Source organism: Microtus oregoni, unplaced genomic scaffold (genome assembly GCF_018167655.1).
Source record: "Microtus oregoni isolate MIOR12 unplaced genomic scaffold, Mior012 000003F_ref0000135, whole genome shotgun sequence".
Taxonomy (NCBI): Eukaryota; Metazoa; Chordata; class Mammalia; order Rodentia; family Cricetidae; genus Microtus; species Microtus oregoni.
The window spans coordinates 15,491,680-15,501,776 of NW_024543062.1; the positions used below are offsets into that span (position 1 = coordinate 15,491,680).

At 53.1% G+C, this 10,097-nt stretch overlaps 1 protein-coding gene across 1 annotated transcript; it reads right to left on the reverse strand.

Annotated features, from left to right (window-relative positions):
• Window positions 1-4,609: 4,609 nt before the first annotated feature.
• On the reverse strand, window positions 4,610-6,966 carry Fzd10 (frizzled class receptor 10). The gene has a single exon (XM_041649114.1). The coding sequence runs from the start codon at window positions 6,949-6,951 to the stop codon at window positions 5,203-5,205; it is 1,749 nt and encodes a 582-aa protein (XP_041505048.1). The 5' UTR covers window positions 6,952-6,966; the 3' UTR covers window positions 4,610-5,202.
• Between the last annotated feature and the right edge of the window lie 3,131 nt (window positions 6,967-10,097).

The following is a 10,097-nucleotide window of genomic DNA, read 5'->3' on the forward strand; positions in this document are numbered from 1 at the left end:
TCTGAAAGTTCCCACAGGCTGCTGAGGATCTGCCAGGGACTCAACCGTGTCATTTTTCTAGGGGTGTCCCCAATTACAACAGCTCACCTACCTGATGGAAACTCGTTCTTTTTGGATTTCAAACGCCTCCATCCCTCCTCCCCCCAGCTTGGCCTTCGCACTCTTAATAAAACATGAAAACCCCCGGCCCCATGTCATCCCAGGGCTGGCCTGCAGCCTGTCTGCATTTCTCATCTCCAAGCTGCTGCTGAGCCATCCATTTGTGCGGGGAGGAGTCAGCCCAGAGCCCTTGTCCCTGGGAGGTGGCTGTGGTGTGAGGGTGTTCAAAGTCGCAGAGCTACGGTCCCCCTCGCCGTGCGAAGCCGCTGCGCTGCCTTTTACACTTGCAAGATCAGAGGGTACTCTCGGAAATCCTGGGCCTGGCATCGGGAAAGTGTTTCTGTACAGATAGCTCGTTCTCTTCGGAGACCATTAGCAATGCAAGGTTGACTCTATGGGGGGAGGGGCAATGAACGTATTAGTAGCTCTGCCCGCTCCATTGTGGCACCGGGCTGCACAGGGGGTGGTGCCGAATTCATATCCTGTCTCCTGGAGCTTTCAGAGGAATTTGAACCCCTATCTCTCCGTCAGTACTGGGGGGCGGCAGTATATGTTCATAATTCTAGGGCAAGAGAGGCGGAGACAGGAGGATAGTCAGAGCGCGCTGGTCAGTCTAGCCAGTTGGTGAGCCCCTGGTTTAGGGAGGAAACCCCAGAACAAACAATAAGGAGAGATGGCTCAGCAATTATGAACATTGGCTGCTCTTCCAGAGGACCTGGGTTCAGTTCCCCACGCTCACATGGAGGCTCACAGAACATCTGTAATCTCAGTTTCAAGGGACCTGACCCCTTTCTCTGGTTCCCTGGGACACTGCCTCCAGGGGCTCTGCGTGCGCTTGTGGTACACATGTGCACACACACAGGCAAAACACCTGTGTGTGGGGTTGGAGAGGAGAGATGGCTCTGAGGTTAAGGGCACCAACTGCTCTTCCACTTGGGTTCACTTCCCAGCACCCACATGGCAGCTCACAACTGTCTGTAATTTCAGTTCCAGGGGACTGGGCAATCTCACACAAACAGACAGACAGACATGCAGGCAAAACACTTTTTTTGTTTATAAAATAAAAATAAATAAAATAAATGCCCGCAATTATAACATGAAAACAAGTAAATCTTAAGAAACAAATAAAACGATGATTGAGAAAGATTCCTGACATCCACCTCTGGCCTCCAAATGTACCTGTAAGCCCATCCATGTGTACCCTTGCACACAAACAAACGTGTATGCCTGCACACACACACAGACACACACACGAGTTTCAGTGAGTATAGGTACCAGGAAGCATGCACCATCCCATGCCCACCATCCAGACATAGAAACTGAGGTAGGACACTTCCCAGCCCTACCAGGCCCTGGTTCTTTGATCCTGGAAGCCAGGGCACGGCAGAGTCAAGCCTTATTCAGCCCTGACCTGGATAGCGTTCCTCGACCTTCAACTGTAAGATAATAGCTCTCCCTGGGTTCAGTTGCTCTTGCCTGTGTACCTTTTTCATCCTTCTAAGCTAAAAGAATATGGGAAATATGATTCTTTCTACTGTTCAGAGAAGATGTCTTGGTCTTCCTATGGCGATGTAGGTCTGGAGGCAACAAGACTGGGCTCCATGGTGGGTAGCCCAGCACCAGCCTGCCAGTTCATTCTGTCTTCCTCTAGACGCCCAGAGTTGGACATAGAGAGCAGAGGAAAGTCTGCTCATCCCCCATTGGGAGGCTCTGGTAGCTTCCTTGTCCCCATCTGGGACACTAATTTTCACCAGGGATGAATCTATTCAAACCATCTTCTATTGTACTACAAGAGAGAGAGAGCAGCCTGGAGTCTGAGGCCATTTCTTTGGCACACTCCTCGTGTCTACCCACCTGCCCGTCCTCCTCATGTCCCCCAACACCCATGTCCCCTCCCTCCTGAGTTTCTGGAGAGCTCTGTCTCAGCCTCTGATCTCCAACTGACCTCTTCTTATACCACCCGGAGGATCTCATGTGAACCTGTAGGCTCTTCTAGAGGACCCACCCTCCCTTCCCTTCTTGCTGCAGCTGCTCACAGGCTATGCTGGGAGCAGCAGCTTCTGGAGGCCTTAGCTCTGAAACCTTGGGTTGGACTCCTGACGTCTCTGAACCGTGTATTTGCTTATCAGAGGGTTGGACACTTGGAAACCCGGTGTTTCTTGTCTCTCCCCCACCGCTGACTCCCCCCACCCCCATCTGCTGAGGGGTCACTTCCTGAACCAGTGGGCCAGAGAAGTTACCACACCTGCCTAGGCTATATGGCCACCGTTGCCATCCCCATTCTTTCACTGTGGCCCATACTGCCTGGACAAGGCATATTCTGTTTGGTGCTGGGTATATGAGGGGTGCCAGTCAGGCCCAGCCTGTCACTTTCTCAATGGGGTTTCTATTCACTACCTATAACTTTGCCTTAGCCCTCTGCATAACCTGGCTGCCTCACTGAGCCCTGCAGTCATTCATGCTGGCTCTCTCGAGTCTGCTGGGCACTCTTGCCTCAGGACCACCTCCCCAGTATTTGGAACTCAGGAGATGTGAGCTGCTGTCTTCTCTACCAGGCTGAAGTTTTCCAGAAGTCACTGCTCCCTGCATAACCTGTTGGCAACCACAGGTGGTAGAAGAGCCAAGAGCTCAGTGGGTTTTGTGTGACCTTGACATTCACCTTCCCTGGGAAACTTCTAACTCCGTCACTTCTTGGTTCCACCTGTTATGCTGTGGTCCTGGAGGGAAGCCTGCTGTTCCCTTCTGGGGTCCGTACAGAGCTGAGGGACCCAAAGATAAGTTTGTGTGTGCGTATGTGCATGCGTATGCCGTATATGTGCACAGGTTTCAGCTTTCTAACTTTTAAACCTTATGCTTTTCTGAAAATCAGTGATCTGGCCTCGGTCCAGTGTTCATCTGCAAGAGGCAGACAGATGCTGATAGAAACAGACAGAGAAACAGGACAAAAGGGTGCAAGAAACATGCGTGCTAGAAGCCTCAGGTTGCTCTCACATGGCCTGTGGCAAAGGAACACTTGTCCTGGCCACACAAGATCCCTGTCACTGTAGGGATGGAACCACAGAGAAACAGGTTCACAGCGGAACAAGAAAGGCCTAATCCATGCTCTTGCCTTGGCTTTCCTCTGGATGGACTTTCAAAGTCTGCACAACTAACAACAGCTCAGGGCGATAGATACATCTGAGTCTGGTCAGCTGGCACACACACACACACATACAAAAATTCAGTGTCACCTTTTGGGGGTGAGGGTCAGCATAGAGGTTTTATTTCCAAGATTCTGTATTCTGGGTTTTATGTTCACTAATGGTCCAGTTGCCTGGCATTCTGATTTCTAGAACTTGTTCCCATATGGTTTAGGTCACCTGTCCTGCTTGTACATATGACCCTGTGAAACTTCCCCAACCCTTCTGGGTCCTTTATAGGCCTGATCTTGCTGGAGGGGGACACTTCCTTCTTGACACCTGCTTCAGAAAGCTAAAACTGAGTGGATGTCTTTGCTTCAGAAGGACTCCAATTGTTCAAGGTGCATCCGAGCTATTGAGGTCAGAGTTCAAGCCTTAGTATAGAAGACCCTGAGTCTGCACTAGGCCCTGTAGCTGTCTGAGTGATAAGCATAAAGGATGCTGGGAGCTTTAAGAGGGCCAAGCTTCTGACCCTGTTGCTGGTGATGTTATTTAGTGCCACTTTAACCTGGCCAGCTCTGAAAACTCACTGGATGGCCCCAGAGCTGCGGTACCGTGCCCATTCAGACTGGTGCACACAGTGCATCAGGCGGATACTGCTGGCTGTCCTCTGCTGGTTTCTGGGGGAAGCTTCCTGGGTGCATATGGGCTCGGCAGTCAATGTCCATGAAGGCTTGCTGGCAGGAGTCACCCCCAACTTTACCCATCGCCTGCACATACACCTCTGAACTCCCGGGTGCTTCATTCTGCCAGCCTTAGAACTTGCCTGTCTCCAGGTTCATGGCGAGACACAGCCAGCAAAGTCCAGCCAGGCTTGCACAACCCACAATCTGCCAGGAAATAGAGAACATTTCCCTCATCGAGGCACAGTGACTAGCAGCAAACTAAAGAATGTCTTTTATTTTTAATAAAATAGTGGAGCATGAAAAATATCATATATTACAGATATACAGAGGCAGGCATTGCCCTCCCCGGCTGGAGACAAAAAGTTTGTCTTGCCAAGTGCTTCGAGACCACTCATGGAAATCATCTGTTTAACAACCGAGAGTCAATAAGCCCTCCGGGTGCTCTCCACTGATTCTCCCCCTCCCCTCTCCTCTCCACAAATCAGTCCCAAGGAGTAAAACACACTGGCTTGGTTTCCATTAAAAAGCCACAAAATGTATCAGGCTGAAGGGTTTTCTGAGGCTTGGGCCTCTTAATTCTTTTGAAAAGATGATTTCTTTTGTTGTCTTTTATTTACAACAAAATACTTTTTTCTCTTTTATTTTCATGGGGAAAGGGGGAAAATGTAAAAAAGAAATGTATTGCACACCATTTGAATTCTCCAGTGTTAGGTTGGGGGGGGGGTCTATGTTGGAGAGAGATGGCTATGAAGGCTTGGGGTGGGGGAGACCCTCTTTAAGGGACCTGCAGGCCTTGGTGTGTAGAGATGATTCAGGGTCCCCTTCTTTCGTCCCCCTCCTCATCCTACCCCTATACAACAGCCTTGCTGGGAGAGGGAAGGGGGGGCCCTTGGGTGGCTCATTTGCAACCCCCCCAAAAAGCTCTTTGGCTTTCAAAGGAGCTATTCGACCCCAAGTTTGTAAGCAGACAGCAAGGCCCGAATACACAGATGTGTGTTTGAGGCCTAAACAAAAGTTTTCTTGAGAGGATGTTTGAATCAATTACGTTACCACACATCAGTTACACAAGAAGCTCCTTCTGTAATGAGTGACCCTTCAAGGAGGCAGCAAACAGAGCGGAACCTTTACTTTCAGGGCATCAATCATTCTGAACTTCAAGGTAGACTTTATATATATATACACATATACATAGATACGCATATATATATACTTTTTACTTTGATTTAAACAACAGCCACCCAGCCAAGAAGAGCAGCCCGATTGGGCTCTGTCTGTCCTGTTCTCCCACTCAGCGGCCTTTACAGGCAGGCTGAAGGCTGGACAGGAAGCTCATACTTCCCAAGGTGAGTTTTTTGAGGGTGCTGTGCTTTTTTGTAGATCCCGGCACTAGTGACCACACTGGCTGGTTTCCTCCGGGTCTTTCTCTTTAGCCCCCGGCTGCACACATGTTGCCAGGACTGCAGGGTTTTGGAAGTCCAGACCCACACCCCACTGGTGATGCCTACCACCAGGAGCATGGACACTTTGACCATGAAGACCTCCACGGCAGGGATGGAGGTGGTCATCAGACAATCAGGTGTCTTGGTCTGATTGTTCATCTTACACTTGTGCTGGGTGGCCAGCATCTTCCAGTAGTCCATGTTCAGACGTTCATAGAAGTAGCAGGCAATCACACAGGTGGCCGGCACAGTATAAAGGAGGGAAAAGACCCCGATGCGTACCATGAGCTTCTCCAGCTTGTCTGTGTTCTCCCCACCTGTTTTCATCACCCTCCGGATATGGAATAAAGCCACAAAGCCGGACAGGATGAAGGAAGTGCCGATGACCAGGTAGCAAGCCAGCGGGACCAGCACGAAGCCAGTCAGAGCATTGACATCCATGCTGCCCACATAACACACACCAGTGAGCTCATCCCCTGCCACCCGGCGCATCACTAGGATCAAGATGGTCTTCACAGCCGGGATGGCCCAGGCTGCCAGGTGAAAGTAGCTGCTGTTGGCTTCAATGGCCTCGTGGCCCCACTTCTTGCCGGCTGCCAGGAACCAAGTGAGGGTGAGAACCACCCACCATAAGGAGCTGGCCATGCCGAAGTAGTAAAGTACCAAGAAGACTAAGGTACAGCCAGTGCTTTCCAGACCCTCCTGGATAACATACAGTTGTCCACTGTCCCTGTCGCAGGCGATGCTCTCAGCGCCAGCAAAGAGTCGAATGATATAGCCCACCGAATAGACGCAGTAGCACATGGAGAGGAAGATGATGGGACGTTCGGGGTACTTGAAGCGCGATGGGTCAATGAGGAAGGTGAGCACGGTAAAGGCGCTGGAGAAGAAGCACAGCACCGACCAGATGGCCAGCCAGATCACAGCAAAGCGCTTGTCTTCTCGGCTCCAGTACACATCCACCCCCGGAGTGCACAGAGGCGCACAGGACTCGCTTTTCTCCACGTGGTGGAACTTGCCCGGGTTGTCACAGACTGCGCGCCCGGGACCCCCGTCCTTTAGCGGGTGTTCTTGCGAGCTGTGTGGCCTCTGGGGCCTGAAGAGTGGAGGGAACATGCCAGTGCCCCGGCTGGGCTCGTCCGAGCCGTTGTTGGGTGCCTCCATGCACAGGTAGTTGGGGTCGTTCTTGTTGGGGAGCTTGCTGCAGTCCAGGGAGTCCGGCCACTTGAATTTGAACTGCTCCATGATCGGTGAGCACTTGAGCCGGGCCTGCTCACACATGATCCGGCAAGCGGGGATGGGCGTGGAGACCTGCTCAGTACACATGGGCGCATACAGCGAGCACAGGAAGAAGCGGAGGTGGCTGTGGCAGCCGTACTCCACGAGCGGCGCAAACTCGTGCAGTTGAATAGCCGCCTCACGCTGGTTCTCGTGGCCCATCAGGTTGGGCATGCGGGTGGTGTTGTAGCCGATGTCCTTACACATGGGAATCTCCACCGGCTGACACTTGCCGTCTCCAGGGCGCTCCAAGTCCATGGAGCTGATGGCTGCGCACGAGCCCATCATCACCTGCAGCACCAGCCACAGGCGCGGGCCCGGGTGCTGCATGGTGGCTCCCGCGGTCTCCCCGCGCCGCTCAGGGCCGTCGCTCCCGGGCACGGGCTGCTGCTGCCCGTGGCTCCGCGCCCCGGCTCGGGCCCCCGCGCATGCCCGTCCAGTCTGGCCCGAGCGCTCGCGGCGCCCGGGGCCCCTGCGGTGAGCGCGCGGCCTCGGCCGAGTCGGGGACGGCGGGGGAGGGGAGCGAAGTTTGCAAACAATACGGCGGAGCGAGCGCCGCTCAGTGCGCAAACTTTGGCCTCTTCTTCAGGGCGCGCGCGTTCGGGGACCGCGGTGGGGAAGCGCGGGCACACCGTGGTCCCGGGTCCAGGCGCTCCTCCCTCCCGTCCCCGGCAGCTGTTTCTATCTCGGCGTCCCGGGATGAGAAGACTTGCTAGAAGCAAAGAGGGAGGAAAGGGGGGAAAAAAGCCTATTGGTGACAGGCCCCGCCCCCGCTCGCCGCCCGCCGTCCCGCCCCGCCCCGGCGCTGCTTTGCATCAGAAAGCCTTGCGCCCGGGGCAGCCTCCGCCCTCAGCCCCAGCTCCGGGCTGGACCCCAGCCTCCAGCTTCACCTCCTGCCGGCTTCTCCGCCTGCGCTCTCTATCCAGGGTGGGGGGCCCCTCGGGATTATCCCCGGTACCCCAAGGACGCCGAGGTTACAGGAAGTTTCGATACTAGCGGGGACCCGGGTAAGGGTGGTCCTCACCCGGGGCTGGGGGCTGGGGACGCATCTTCTACTTTTATGATGGGTCCCTGGCGGAGGGCACTTTCAAAGAGACAAGGGATTTGCGTTTTATAACCGTGCTCATAAAGTGGCCCCTCGGCTTGTAAAGCTGCCCGCATCTACCCGAGGCCCGGGGTTTGCTGCCCGGGGCGCGGGGCTCGGGCTCCGGGGAGGGGCTGCCTTTGAAATTTCAAAAGGGCCGAACGCTGGATAGGGGGAGGGGGATCTGAGAAGCCGGAGTTTAGGGCCTCTACTGCATGGTCTACTCAAAGAAAGAGGGGAGGGGATGGGGAGGAGACTTTCCGGGCCGCTGACACCCAGTACCCCGGGAAGAGGGCCTCGACTTAAATCGTGGTGACCCCTGCCCCTCCAAGGCCACCGTGTTGGGGCCATCGCTCTAGGTCTGTTCGTGGTTTCTCCAAGCGGTTGGGTTTATTTATTATAGGAAGTCGAGTATTTATATTATTTGGCGAGAGATGTGCCTGGCCTGCGCCCTCCTGGGAACCGGAGGTTGGGCCCTGGCCTACGCGCACCGCTGGTTCCCACGCAGCCTCTGCGTCTTGCGGTGCTGGCTCCCGCCCCTCGGGTTTGGGCTAGTCTGTGGTAAGGACACAGAGTTTCCACGTTCTTCCCCCGTATAGGGAGTGCACCGTGGGAGCCCACCTCAATCCTTGGATGTCTGAGAGTACTGGGGTGCGGCACCTGTCGCAGACTCTTGACTTTGGATAAATGGCGCCTTGGGCGGTGCCCTACTCTCTCCTTAGACGACACCCCCCACCCCCATCTACGTCGGCGTTTGAAGTGTTTTGGAAACTACCAGGACCTCCAGTGCGGACTCCCCCAACTGCACAGGGACAGCTAAGCCTCCTGCTGCTCTTCTTTCTCCCCGTCCTGCGCACCCCAGGGCCAAGTTAGGTGCGCACGCGACTGGAAGCCCTCGGTGCCCAGCTGCCACCAGCAGCCAAGCTAAGAGCGAGAGTGCCCAGGACCCCTCCTCCCTGCCCAGCCCTGCGCTTCCTCCCGAAGATCGGCTTCTAATTAAAACGAGAGGAGTCAGCGTCCCATCTGTAGGAAACCCGGGGAGTTTTCTTTCCTTTCCCATCTGATGTGTCAGACATTATGGACAGAGCTGAGGCTGGGACAAGACTAGGACCCCTGGATCCTTCGGGGCAGGCTCCTGGCCCCATCTTCGGATCCCCAGGTTCCTTTGCATTTCACTGGAGTCGCTGGGAGGAAGTTGGGTCCAGAGAAACAGTGGTCCGGAGGGCTGAGGTTAACGCAGTCAGAACAGCTACCCACCACCGTGTTAGTGACCCAAAAAACCCGATGTGTGGTGAGAGTTTGCAACTTGTACAAGAATAGCTTGCTTGGACATTTATAGTTTATCTAGTAAACTGTTTTAAAAATCTTTTCAGTTAGGTGAGATTCCTAGGCCATCGCTCAGCTTTAAGACAGGATTACATGGGGTCCTTCCTGACGCTTTTGCCTTCCGTTCTATTTTGTTTTATTCCCCTCTTGAGGGGGGCGGGCGTGGAAGAGTTCAGCTCCAGAGCAGGGTGTGAGCTGTTTGAGGCAGCCCCACGTAATTGGTCTTTTTATGCTCTGGTTACTTCTACAGTGTTCAGACCTATTCTTTTAGCCATGGCTACTTCACGTTGCTTTCTTCTCCCCACCCCCTTTAAATATATTAAGAAGAAAAAAGCCAACAATTTCTTCCGTCTGCCCAACCCAGAGAAAAAGCAACAAATATACACGAGTATCTAAATATAAGGGCCCTGAGATATCGAGAGTGGAAGACAACTCTCAACTAATAAATGAAAGGACCCTTTTGATGGCTCCAGCTGAAAAGATATTTTATTTTTCTCTCTCCTGTGTGTGGGATTTGAGATGAGTTACTCTGGAGCAGCCGGGTCCCCTGCTGCTCAGCCCTGGCTCGCAAACTGGCCCCCCTCTGGCAAGCGTTATGGAGAGCTGGGAGGAATTTTATGGCTGTCTTTCTCCCCTCAGCTCTTTTTTTCTTTTGTCTTCTTTGAAGAACGACTTTAGACATTTTATTTACATATTTAACCAGGGATAAAAGAGGGAAGGGAAAGCTTTGGGGGCTGGCCTGGGAATAGGGCTATGTTTAAATTAATGGGAATCTTATTAGGCTTCTAAAATTTTGAGCAAGGATTTTTAATGAAACTTTGTAATTAAACACGATTTTTAAAATAACATCCTAAAGCAAAGGATACTTTTGGCCCCAAATCTCCTTCTATATCTACATTTTAAAAAAGTCTCAGAATACCGTCTGTCGATAGTCTTAAAGTCCTTGTGATTGTCACCCAAGGAGAGTACGAGGAATACTCTTAAGATCCATGAATACTCTTAAGATCCATGCAGCGTCTTGAGTTAATAAATTTGGAAGTGGCGGGGAGTTAAAAGGAAGGCCCTG

What these genes read in the sequence shown, in the direction of transcription:
- Fzd10 (XM_041649114.1), bottom strand. Translation starts at nt 6,951, where the DNA reads ATGCAGCACCCGGGCCCGCGCCTGTGGCTGGTGCTGCAGGTGATGATG.